Genomic DNA, 12,647 nt, shown 5'->3' with positions numbered 1-12,647 from the left:
TTGGCCTCGAGTTCTTTGGCTATCGATGGCATTTTAGAGCGAAACTCAACACGCACGTTGGCAGGGCCTGGCTTCAAGGGGACAAAGCGCTGCCCAGCACAAGCGCGGATGAAAGCTCAGATCATCCGCATCGCCTTGCCTCTCACAGGGGAACGTCTCCACAACAGAAGGTTCCCCAGTATCGGCGCATACATGCTCTTCATCTCCCGCCCGTGACTCATGAGCCAATCAGAGTCTATTCGATCTCAAGCAGGCAGCATACAACTGGAGGATCTACAAAGATCGGTGGGAGACGCAAGATCGAGCGCATCCAGCTCCACGCTGCGCAACATGCATCCATATGCTTCGTCTCTTTCCCCTGCTCGACCACATGCATACGTGGTACATTCACATTCTCCATCCGACTCCCACCTGCCCCTGACCCGAACCAGAATCTTGTTCAGATTATCCAATTTTCTCTTTGGTCTACTCAACAATGCTCTGTATGTCGTCATCCTCACTGCTGCGCTCGAGCTCTTACCCAGAGGGGTGCCGACTGGCGTGGTGGCTGCTGCAAACATCGCCCCTGCACTCGTTGCCAAGGCTATCTGGCCTTATGTGCTCAAGGGAGAGATTCGATATGCTAGGAGGGTCGTCGCTTGCTCCACCATCAGCTTTGTGGGGATGATTGTGAGTTGCGTTCCGTCATTGCAGGCCTTTGGCGTTGTCGCGCCAACCTTTCTGCTGCAAATCCAGTGGCTCCGCGTCGCAAAGATCCAGGACTGACCGCGAAATGACCCCGCTTCGCTTCCGCGCTCACTCACGTTGCTCGCAGCTCATTGCGTTCTCGACTTCGCTGGAAAACAAACTGATCGGGATCAGTATGGCTAGTTTCAGCTCCGGTCTTGGCGAACTGACCTTCCTGCAGCTTAACACGAGGTACGGCCACAGCGGAGCGGGTGACGGAGTTGGGTGAGTGCCAATGGATGTACGCTCTTACATGCGGGAAACCTGCGACTGATCGTCGGCCCGTTGACTCGCTTGGAACAGCTGGTTCGCTTCGGGTACAGGTGCTGCTGGACTACTAGGCGCTGCAGCTTGGTGGATCGTAAGACCTCTGGGCGTCAAAGGAGGTTTGACCTTGCTATCAATTCTGCCCGGCATCATGGCTCTGGCATACTTTGTCATCCTGCCGAGCAAAGAAGCGCTTGGTGCCGAGGTGCCAGCCGGCTACACTGCGATTGGTACGCAAGAAGCTGACGCGGATTTTGTGGACGGCGAAGAGGAAAATGACGATGCCAGACCTGGAGCTACTAGCGCGCAGGGCCATCAAGAAGACCCGGAAGGCCTTCCGACTTCGGCAGCAGTGTCGGTCCCTTTTGCTCGAAAGATGCAATTGATCAAGCCCATGCTGCTTGTCTACATTGCTCCGCTTGTATTGGTCTACTTTTTCGAATACACGATCAATCAAGGCGTAGCGTCTACGCTGCTTTATCCACTGCCGGATCCCAGCGAACACTGGATTCTTTCGCTCTTCATTAAGAAGCTTAGCGATTACTACCCTCTGTAGTGAGTGCCAGGCCATGCTGCGAGCTGTCAGCCATGCGCACGAGACTCATCTCAATTTGACCTGCCGTTGTCTACGACTTTGCCCTCACCTTGCGCAGCCAGTTGACATATCAGACGTTCGTGTTTCTCTCAAGATCGTCTATCAGCATCTTGCGTCTGCCAGCTATTCCTCAGCGGCTGTTGTGGATACCGGCTATCCTGCAAGGTCTTCTACTGGCCATACTCATCTCGGAGAGTCTCTCCGCTTGGTTCTCGCCCGTGAGTGCAGTCTGCAGCCCGTCCGTGAAGCTGATACGCACACAAACTGAGCGTTGCTGTCAAGCCACAGAACATCGCCAGCCCCCTGGTCATCGTTCTCGTGTGCCTAGAGGGACTCGCAGGGGGCAGCGCCTAGTGAGTGTACACTTTGCAGCCATCTCCTTCCGGAGAGCGCGAATACGAGCCGCTGTTCAACGCCACGTTTGTTCCGACCCCACAGCGTCTCGGTCTTCTATCAACTCTCACGAGATTCTTCCAACTCGCTAGACAAATCGACAACCCGTGCTGCTGATGGCGAGTCGAGTCTGGCCACCGAGTCGGAGCAGGAAAGAAGGACGAGGCTGTCTCAGGAACACGAATTCAGAATAGGCTCCATTGGATTGGCAGACTCTTTTGGCATTCTTATTGCCGCGCTCGTCTCTATGCCCCTCGAGCTGTGGTTGTGCGGACGACAGGTCGCTGCGGGCCGTTTGCTCTGCAAAGAGGTCAAGGCTGGGACTTAGAATTCCACCATGTTGAGTTGCTGATGCACAAATCCAGCAAGCTTTGATTCACGCTCTACCGCTCCGTCTCTCGTCACCGCAATCTAAATGTCATCGAGTTATTCCGCCTTCGCAACCAGATAGCAGATATGGTGATCGTCATTACACCATGCCACGCAAGCGCGTCTGTCGACGTGGCAAGAGCCATATTTGGCGTCAGCGTGGCAATGCATCAAGGGGGCAAGGGCAAGGTGATAAGAGCGGATCTGCAACATATTGTACATTTACAACTACTCGAACAAGCGAGTTTCGAGCCGACCATCACGGATCCACCTTGACGTAGCGGCTAGCAATCGGCCGTTTCTTGTTCCCGCGACCGACTGTGCCGGTGGCAACAGGGGGTGGAGGAGGCGTAGCTGAGGCTCCTGGTGGTCCAGCGCCACCGCCTGGCATACTCGCATTCGACGCCGATCGGTGCATGGTCGGTTGCGAAGCAGCTGGCAGGTTGGGATCGCCCAGATTGGATCTTTGTCTAAATGCCGAGGGCGGAGGAGCTGCCAGACCTCGTAGGGACGTTTCTTGGCTGCTAGAACCTTCTTCGCTGATCGGCGGCGGCGGCGTAGACCTGCTCGATGGTGGACCTGCCGAAGCTGAGTACGCCGCACTCATGCTCATGGCGCTTGGCGTACGGGAAGGTGGCTTGGCGGCCCCAGGACCTCCCACGGAAGGCGAGGCTGTTTGAGCTCGAGGAGGCGGAGGCGTTGCGGCCGCCGAAGGCGCTGAGGATCCGGCCTACATCGATGCGTGCAGGGGCTCGGGCATCAGTCAAAGCAATCGAAAGCGAATGTCACGACATCGGCACCCACAACACCCACCTTTTTGTTGACCCATTTCTTGAGATCCTTGTCGTAATAGAACACGCTTTCCTCTCCCAAATGTGCTTTGTGCCCACCCGGAGGATCTGCAGCAGGAGGTGCCTCCTTGCGGCCCCAGATTCGGCCAAGCCAAGAGCCGCTGGGTTTGATTTCTGCGAAAAGAGGCGCGAAATTGAGTGCAGGTCTTGGCAAGGCAGGACTTCGGCGTGCACGTGGACTCACCAGGCTTTGCTGGGGCTCCCCCACTTTTGGAATCATCCTTGGGCCTCTCGGGCGCCTTGTCTGCCTTTTTGCCAGGATCGCTCTCTTGAACGGCTTTAGACGCCTCCTCGCGCTCCCTCGCTTTCTTTGCGGTGCTCGCATTCCCAAAGCCAAGGTCATCTTCTTCGTCGTCGGGCTCATCGAAGCGAGCAGTACTAGCGCTGGCTTGAGCGTGCGATGAGGCAGTCGGAACCGGTGCGCCAAAGGACGAGCCCATCGTAGAGATGAAACCATCTTCTGACTCCACCACATTGGACGACTCGCCACCGACGTTGCTAAAGAATTGCGGCTGTTGAGCTCCGTGCGGCTGGTATCCGTAGTACGGCTCCTCCGGTGGCTGCAGGGCGCTGCGTGGCTCTTCTTCACCTGCGCCATACCCTCCCGTGCTTCCCGGCCACGGTGCGTTCCCAGTCGCTCCGTAGCTAGTGTAGGGACCCCCACCATAGTCTGAGCCCCTGTCGCTGCTGTACGGATCAGGCGTATGGCTCGGATTGGCATAAGCCGAATTGAGCGAGCTTGCCGTAGGGGGCTGACCCCACTCCGAGCCACCGGCACTGTATGGCGCACCATACGGGTAGCTGGTCTCGAAGCCTGAGCTCTGGAGGGGTGTCTGCGTCTGTCCTATATCGAAAGCCATGGCCGAGCCAGCACGGGACGGTGGCAAGCTGCCATTGCCCGACGGAGCGCCCGGTCCATACACGTTCGAGGCGTGAAAGTCTGCAGAAGACTGGACGCGTGTGATATTCCCAGATGTGTTGTCCGGCGTGATGGCGCTGTAATGGGAGAAAGGTCCAACAGCACCGGTGTTTGTGCCAGAGGCAGAATCGTTCCTTCCCGTCGCTCTTGCGCCTTTGCCATTGGACTTGGCGTCGACCGTCGACTCGCCGTCCTCGCCAGCTACAAATTTGGTAAATCTGCCTTCGAGCATGCTCCACATGCCATCCATGGTGGGTCTCTGAGAGATCTTGCGGGTCATCCAGCCGCTGCTAGCACCATTGCTGTCCTGCGAACCTCCATTCACACGTTCGGTCAGCTCCTTGAGCTGTCCCACAAAGGCGTGATGATAATGGCGCGACATCTTGCCTCCTTTGAGAACGCTGGCGACAGCATCGCAATACTTTTGAGCGCCCTTTGTGTCGCCAAGCTCTGCAAGGTGATGTGCATGCAGCATCTTGAAGGCCTGCAAGTGAGGCAGTCCTGGATAGGCCTCCCCGCCCTTCGCTACCGGTCGCAATGACCCAATGAACTCATAGATCTCAGTGAGCAAGATGTGGTCCAAGTCCCTGAGATAGTCCGTGCTAGCAGCAGGGCTATGAGCACCGAGCAAGGTGAGTCTGACCGCGGGTCCGTCCACTCCATCTAGCGCGGCTGTTTGTGGCGATAACAAGTAGCTGTGCACGCAGGAAGAAACACCTCAGCGCTGCCCGGTGGCAGAGCAAGCTCAGGCCGAGTCAACGCACCAAATGTGAGCAGCTTCAACCCAGCCACCTTGCAGGAGCCCATCACCCATAGCAGTCAGAGCTGCCGAATCGCCACTGACGCCCCGATTCGCCAAGATGGTCGCAGCAGCCTCTCGCCAACGAGGCGCACCCTTCGGAGCTTTGATGGTGTCGTAGCTGTTCGTGAGGCCGTGCTGATGAGCTTCTGAAGTCCGGAATGATTTAGCAACTGCATAAAGACAGATGGTCAGAAGATATGTTACTGCCGGCTCGATGCAGCCGCGAGACTCACTGGTGCTGGATTCTTGTCCCGAGAAGAGGGCGTAAGCTACGCGTAGACTGTGGCGGTCCACGTCCTCGGTCGCCTGCGGAAGGCCTTCCGCCGAGGACCGTGCGCTCAGCTCAGAGTCCGTGAACTGCTCTACGACGCTTTTCCACAACTCTCTGTCCACGCTACTAGCAATGACCATGGCGTGCGCCCACATTTTCCCCTCGACTGACAAAGCTACTGCTTCTCTCCTCTCTCCAGCTCGCAAGAGTGTCTGAACCCGATCGAGGAAGACGCTGCTGAGCTTGTGAATCTGCAACGTCTGCTCAGCATTTGGACCTTGGCTGGACCCAAAGGGCAGTCCGGCTGAGCCGAAACTGCCGCTCCCGGATGTCACGTGCGGTGTTCCTTCGAGCAGTAAGCTGCGCGTTGCAGAATCGAAGGTGGGACTGTATAGGTGGCCACGTCGAGAAGTCAGCATGACCGCTTGAGCGGGCAAGTTGCCCCGTTGCAGTGCCACACTCACTTGTTCAGCGTGTTACCATCGTGTTCGAGCATCACCAGCAGAAGTCTCATCAAAAGAGCCCTATCTTCAGCGCGCTGCCCATCAGCACCACCCTCCTCATCCTCAACCACAGGTGCGCCTTGAGCATGTGAGCCAACAAAGGAAGGTCTTCTCCCTTTCAGGTAGCCCACACCTCGTTCCATCTCAGCGACAGCTTCGTTCAAGTAGTTCACCAGCGCAGTCTTCTTAGCTTTAGCGCCTGCCGTAGTTCCGCTAGTTCCACGCGAAAGCGCACCACCAGTCGCTGCGCCGGGAGTCCCATCGAAGAGGGGCCCAGGAAAGCGCAAAAAGTCTAGCGCTTTGCCGTAGGTGTGCGAAGACACTGCAGCTGACAATTGGCTCACTCGGACGGTCATGCGCGACGTAGCCGCTCCGAAGCCGTACGGTGTGCCCGCGCCCGCGCCCGAGCCGGTGCCAGGCTCGGCAGCAGCGTTTGGCAAAAAGGTGACGAGCTTGCCATCCAGACCAAAAGTGGCGATGCCAATACGCGCCCGTTGGCGCTCTTCAGCTGAATCCGTCGGTTGCCTCTGATGACCAGACGAGTACTGCGCATGCAAATTTGTACTGCTCGCTCCATAGACGGACGAAGACCTCGCACCAATGCTTCCAGGCGAAGTACCAGCGTGCGCAGATGACTGCTGCAAGGCAAAGTATGAGGCCGAGTCGGTTGCCCCGACAGGTGCGGAGTGCAGGTTTTGAGAGCTGACGCTACGCTGAGTGACCGTGCCAGATCTGCCCAGGGTGCTGCCGTACTTTTCGCTAGGTGAGTCGCTTCCGTTGAGATCCGTTCCTCCCCAGGACATGGCAGTGCTTGGCGGCAACGACGCAGGTTGCTGGGAGGGCGAGTACGCGCCGGAGCTCCCCGAAGAGCTTGAGTGGTCCAGGTCACGAATGCGCTTCTTGAAAGCGGTGGGCGGCTGAATCGTGGTACCTCCAGAGCTCGGGGTGAGCACTCTAGCCTCCTGAGCGCCGCCAGCACCCCACGGCGAGAGTGCACCACTGAGGTCATGCGACGAACTGTGCACAGGTGCAGTCTGACTACCATCTGGGACATCCCTGCCAGGTGCAGGAATATAAGCGCTACGCGGCGTCGGGGCTTCATCGGCGTAGGGGTCCTCGCCAGCATTGCTCGGGTGGTTGATCTGCGGTATCTCATGGCGGAAAGCCGCATATTGGCTGGATGGCGGGCCGGCAGAATAAGGCGCCTCTTCATGCTGGTCATCGACCGAGAGGCCGTTCTGGAAAGCCGAGTAAGATCCGTAACCACCATCTTCGCTGATGGCACTGCTTGAAGCGTTGCTGTCTTGGTACGATCCATTCACACCGGCATTCCGCGGAGCGTAGGGATTGTACTGAGACACGTGCGTCTCTTGTCCGTAAGGCTCAGGAGGGTGCTCGTAGCCGTATTGTGACTGACTGCCGGACTGATATTGCTGCTCGTACAGCGAGCCTTGTCCTTCCCCGTCAGCAGTCGCAGGCTCTTCTCCAAAAGCTTCGTAGGCAGAGCCTCCTTCATCAGCAGTAGCTGCGGCGGCCGCGTAGCTTCCGTACGCCTCGTTACTAGGATCTGCTACGCTGTAGACGTGGTGCGAGTCTTGGCCGTTCTCGTCCGCAAGCTGACGCGCCTCTGCGCTTTCTGTGCCTTCCAGATCCAAGTCTCGAAGAGCAGCCTCAGCTCCTTCCGTATCCGGGCCATTCGAGGGCAGAGGCGCAACGTTCGCTGGTGGTGTCTGATCCGCATCCTCCTCAACGGCCTGACTGGGCTGCGTACCCTCGAGGGCCCCGCTACTCTCGTACGAGCTAAAGGTAAGCGCAGGAGGTTGTGGCACAATCTGGTCCTCAATGGTCGAAGGATTGGCCCCTCTACTGGACGCATTTGCCCGTGGAGGCGGGCTCACAGCGCTCTCCAGGTTGTTCGCCCAACTTTGAGGAGAAGCGTAACCAGACACTCCGCTCTCAGCTGCCGCCCCATCAAGTTCCGTGGGATTCTGCTCCACGCCTGTGTTCTCATATGATCCAGGACCAGCCGCATAAGGGGCTGCTGGCTCTCGAATTTGCTCTGCGGTGCTGCTGGCCGGCTGCGCTTCAGTCTCCACTTTGCGACGCGGAGGGCCTTTTGGTGGACCGCGTGGAGGGCCCTTGGGTGGAGCTTGGGAGGCCGAAGGCGGTAAAGATACCACGTCTTGTGTCGGGACTTCCGAAGGCCCTGCTGCGTAAGGAGCAGAGTAGCCATTGTGAGGATCGTAAGGATCTGTCTGAACAAGCGTCGCATCGCCGTACTGTGCGCCGTATGAGTAATTGTTGGTCTCGGCATTCTCAGGGTGGTAGTATTGACCGTCGCTCGAATACGCACCCGCCACACCTTGTGAAGGTGCGTATGGGTCATGCTGTGGCCGATGGGACTCTTGCCAACTCTCCTCGGGCTCGTTTTGCGGGGCGTTGTGATGTGCTCGTGAGTAGTCGTAAGCGCCTTGCTGGGCGTTTGGGTCGTACGCAGCGTTGCTCGCGTAATCGGAATGGAGTCCATACTGATTGGCAGGATCAGTTGTGTACTGCTGCCCGTACACGTCGGCAGCGTAGCTTTGAGCTGATTGCTGACCTGCATAGTTCGCATGCGCATGAGTTGGATCGTAGCCATTCTGGTGGCCAGTGCCGGCCTCGTAGCTGTCAGCCTGCTGCGTGTAATTTTGAGCTGATTGCTCGGCAGCATCATAGCCTTCGCTGTAATAGTCCGCATAGCCCTGACCACCTTGAGGTGCGCCGTAATCGTGCTGCCCGACCTCATAGGTATTCTGTTGCTGCTGCGACACTCCATACGCTCCATACTGCTGAGCGCTCTGCGGCGCCGATTGAGGCATCTCTTGGGCTTGATATTGACCATCATAAGTGTGCTGCTGAGATGCATCATACGTGCCATACTGAGCGCTGTACGCCCCCTGTTGTGCGGGATCGTATGAGCCGTACTGTCCATTCTGGGCCTGTTGCGCGTCATAGCCTTCGTAGGCGCCGTAAGCATCGTGCTGCTCGCCGTACTCCTGTGCGCCCTGTCCAGCATAGTCATCGTAGGATGGCCAAGCATTAGGATCTGCCAAGTCTGCACCGTGCGCACCTTGACCCTGCTGATCGCCTGTAGAGTCGGCAGTTGCATGTGCTGCTGAGCCCCCAAACCAGTCATCGACACCAGCAGCGCTCGCTGTTTGCTCTCCGAACAAGCTTGACGGACTTGCCAGCGAGTCGTTATGTGCGTGACTGTCTGGCACTTGCAGGGCGGTAGGTGTCGCATTCGAGCTGTATGCTGGCTCCGCTTCTTCTCCAAGGGTGCTCAACGCAGAAGCTTGAGTGGTGCCACCAGCACCTGCATCTGCCCCGTCAACGGTCTGTGGCTCGGCAGCTATGCTCGCAAATGGATCCGCATCGCCATCAGCACCAAAGAGGGAGGCGGCATTTGCTACGGATGGCTTTGCTGCGTGCACTCTTGACGGCTCTCCCACTGATTGGAGTTGTGTGGCAGTTGAAGGCTCACCGGCACCTGTGGGAGGTGAAGAATCGGTAGAATGCTCGGCGCTCATGTCGGAGGAGGGAAACGTATGCGGTGGTAGTGACGACAGCTGAGCCGAGTAGTGGGGGCTTCAAGCTGCTCTCATGAATGCTTTCCGGAATCGTTGCAGGTGTCGTGAATGTATGCGCTTGGCGTTTGAAGACGTGACGTGTACGATCAAGTACTGCCCGGCCGGTGCGTCACGTGTAGGCCGAGTTGCGAAGGTGAGAAAAAACAGAGACCGCGTGAGAAATGTGGTCGTGAGGTCTGGCGCTCAGTGGCGCAGATAGTGTGAGCGAGGCAACTTAGGACCTCTGATGTCTTGACAAGCACGAGGACAAAACGGGTGGTGATCGAGCAGATGGAACGAGGTATGAAGGGGAGGGGGAAAGATGGGAGACAACCAGTGATCAGTGCACGCAACAGCGCGATGCAGTCGGATGAACAGCAATAAGTGCTTGCCTGCCTGACTGCCCAGCACCACCATGGGTATAGACGATAGTCATCAGCTGCTAGCGGTCCCTGCTGCAGCTGCATGATCCTCTCATCTCTTCGCTACGGTTTTGAAACCGGCAGACAGGCGGTTGCTGTGTGCTTGCTCTTGATGCTCCTGCATGCCCGTATAGAGCTGCGCATGATGCGCTTCACGGAAGGACCCCCACGAGCACGAACACCGCCGATCCGCTGCTGCCCGTCCAACTAAGTCACGAGTTTGGATGTCCGCGCGCGTTGATTCTTGATTGCTGTGTCCACGTCACTCGTCACTCGATCACGACTGCTGCTGCGTGCTGCTACGTCAAGCATGCATGCATGCATGGACCTGCCGCTTTTCGTGCTCGCGCAGATCCTCTTGATGCGCAATCACGTGTCGGCCAGCCCACGACCTCTTGCCTGCACCATCTTTTTCCCCCCATCACTACCTGTACACTCGATCACGACTTGTTCACATAGATTACAACCCGAGCGCGCACCAAGGCGCTTGTGCGCCTGTTACGCCTCGACTGACGACACCACCACTCAGGAGCACCGCGGTGCTGAGTTCCTCTCCAAGACAAGCTCAACATGCCGCTCGTGTCCGGATATGATTCTGACTCCGGCTCGGACGAGCAGGGCGGGCCGAGCCATGTTACAGGACCCAGCAAACAGACGAGTGCTGCTGGAACAGCAAGCCACATCGCTCCTTCGAGCAGCAATGTCTCGAAGGGCCTGGCTTCGCTGCTTCCTGCTCCCACTACTACTTCGAGCAGTAAGCACTGCTTAGTTCAGACTCCAGCGCCACCAAAGAAGCGGCAAATCAACATTGCGTCGCTCTCTTCTTTGAGAGCGTCGAATGTGGAGAACGAAGGCGAAGAGACGATTGCTGTGGGTGCAGCATCAACAAAACGACCGCGGCTCGAAGATGGAGCAGAGAAGAGCTCTGAAGGGAAGAAGACGCACTCGCTGCTCGGTATGCTGCCTGCTGTCAAAGGTCCACCTCCACCAAAGACCGATCAGGCCGTCACAGCATCCAACGGACAGTTGGGCGCGATATCCGGCTCAGGCTCTTCAGCAGTAGGTGTCGACGAAGGTGGATCACCAGAGACTAGAGAGCCTGCAGATGACGATGCTTTGGAGGCACAAGAGGAGGAGGAGAAAGAGGATTTGGCAGCGTCAAGCAGTGCGCAATCATCTGGCTCGCACCCTTCGAAAGGCAACGATGCCTTCCGCGCCATGCTTGGCCTACCACCCAGCGCAAAGCCAGCTCCGAATTCGTCGCAAGTGCTCAAAGTCCCGTCGGCATCCATGTCCATACCCAGGCTTGCCTCAGCCACGCCACGCATAGCTTCATCGAGCGTCAATGTGGGAGCACGACATGCAGACGCCCAAGAGCGATCTCCTGCGCAGAAGAAAGATGCTTTAGCTTTAGGTGGCTTCTTTGGGCTCGGTGAGTACTGCTGAGCCTGCCTCGGTAGTCTGGCCGCTCGCTTTGCTAAGCGTCGCAGCTCGCTCTCCTTCTTTCCCACCATGCAGACGCCCCCGAGGATGCTGAGCCTGCCACGCACGCCACAACGAACGGCGCTTCGCCTGGTGGATTCAAGTCCAAATTTTCAGTACAAGCGGCACCTACGCTCAACAGTGGCGAAGCAGAAGCGTATCCTGGATGGACTCAAGATCCGGATGGCACATGGGTGCCAATCACTCCAGCAGCGCACGCCCAATACGCATCTTGGCTTTCCTCTCAGTCTTCCGAAGCGGCTGTTGCAGGCAACTCATCCGCAGGAAGACGATCCTTGGGCACGGCAGAAGCGAATGCGGAACTTGCTCGAGCCGGATTGAAGGCGGACCAACTGTATACGATCGATGCTGGACGCAGTGCTTCGGAAGCGTATGAAGCGCCATCGAATGCAAGCAATAGACAGGCACCCGCTGCTACTGCTCGTTCGGACGCTAGGTACGCAGCGGTCGCCGCAGCGATGAAACAAGCGCAAGCCAATGGTGGCGTTGTAGAAGGAGAAGAAGAGGATGGAGATAGAGACGGGAAGAAAAAGGACAAGAAAGATAAAGCTGGCTTTAGAGCTAGACAAAAGGGACAACTTTCGGCCCTTTTCGCTCATGCGGATGAGGAGAGGGAAAGGCTGGAAGAGAAATGGGCGGCGCACAGAAGTAACAAGCGGAAAGCCAATGAGAGGTATGGATTTTGATCCGAGGGATTATGCAAAGCTTTGGACAATTGTAACATTATCACCGCAATCAATCTGAATGAATCGAGCGTTCTTGGTTCGCTTCCAATTGCATTTGGAGCGCATACATCCGTGCAACTTTGGCGCCTGTGCATGTTCATCGTGAATACAGCATGCACTTGGCCTTGCCTAATCTAATACCCACAAGAGTGCGATGGTCGTCGATAGGCCTGACGAGCAGTAAAACCACTCTTTTATCACGAACCTTGCTGGAGTTTGCTCGAGCAGAGCCTGCCTACCCCACCTACCTTTGAGGGAGGATCAAAAGTGTGGAGTCGTGTGACGCGTAACTGCAGGCAGGCAGGCTGGAGCCATGCAGCCGAGCATGCGCGTGCTGATCGCGACTGCTGGTGCTGTAGGATATAGGTAATCATGCTGTGCATGCATGCAGGTGATGGTGTGTGCGCGCGGCCATAACCTGTACGCGTGCGCACAGTGACAGAAGCATTGGATGATCCTCCTGTGTCGGCATCAAATCTTCGCTCCTCTTCTCAATCCATCACCTCCAGCAGGACGCAAAGAGCGAAAGACACCCTCGACGACAGGCTCTGTGAACTGCAAAACTACTGCTGTAGCGCACCACCACGCGCACTGCTTTGATCGAGGTCACTTTGCTTGGTCCTACCGCTGGTGGGTCTTTACACATCGAAGTCGAAATACAGCCTCCACCTTGCGCTCGAACGCGTCTACCAC

At 57.2% G+C, this 12,647-nt stretch overlaps 3 protein-coding genes across 3 annotated transcripts; 2 read left to right on the top strand and 1 right to left on the bottom strand.

Moving 5' to 3' along the window:
* Positions 1 to 330: 330 nt before the first annotated feature.
* On the top strand, positions 331 to 2,309 carry IE81DRAFT_333777 (batten's disease protein Cln3; the record flags this gene model as incomplete). Its single annotated transcript, XM_025515386.1, has 6 exons — positions 331 to 669; positions 815 to 951; positions 1,030 to 1,548; positions 1,647 to 1,806; positions 1,877 to 1,941; positions 2,027 to 2,309. 6 exons carry the CDS (start codon positions 331 to 333, stop codon positions 2,307 to 2,309), a joined length of 1,503 nt encoding a protein of 500 aa, XP_025371645.1.
* Positions 2,310 to 2,386: 77 nt separating this feature from the next.
* Positions 2,387 to 9,715, bottom strand: IE81DRAFT_321380 (hypothetical protein). The gene is made up of 6 exons (XM_025513321.1): positions 5,658 to 9,715; positions 5,156 to 5,580; positions 4,885 to 5,092; positions 3,386 to 4,815; positions 3,164 to 3,315; positions 2,387 to 3,080 (listed from the first exon to the last, which is right to left on the bottom strand). Exons 1-6 carry the CDS (start codon positions 9,263 to 9,265, stop codon positions 2,610 to 2,612), a joined length of 6,294 nt encoding a protein of 2,097 aa, XP_025371644.1. The 5' UTR covers positions 9,266 to 9,715; the 3' UTR covers positions 2,387 to 2,609.
* A 383-nt stretch (positions 9,716 to 10,098) lies between these two features.
* IE81DRAFT_364991 (hypothetical protein) lies at positions 10,099 to 11,984 on the top strand. Its single transcript, XM_025516903.1, has 2 exons — positions 10,099 to 11,158; positions 11,245 to 11,984. Exons 1-2 carry the CDS (start codon positions 10,297 to 10,299, stop codon positions 11,913 to 11,915), a joined length of 1,533 nt encoding a protein of 510 aa, XP_025371643.1. The 5' UTR covers positions 10,099 to 10,296; the 3' UTR covers positions 11,916 to 11,984.
* The last annotated feature ends 663 nt before the right edge of the window (positions 11,985 to 12,647 follow it).

This window comes from Ceraceosorus guamensis (assembly GCF_003144195.1).
Source record: "Ceraceosorus guamensis strain MCA 4658 unplaced genomic scaffold IE81scaffold_11, whole genome shotgun sequence".
NCBI lineage: Eukaryota > Fungi > Basidiomycota > Exobasidiomycetes > Ceraceosorales > Ceraceosoraceae > Ceraceosorus > Ceraceosorus guamensis.
This window is presented reverse-complemented; position numbering and strand designations above follow the sequence as displayed.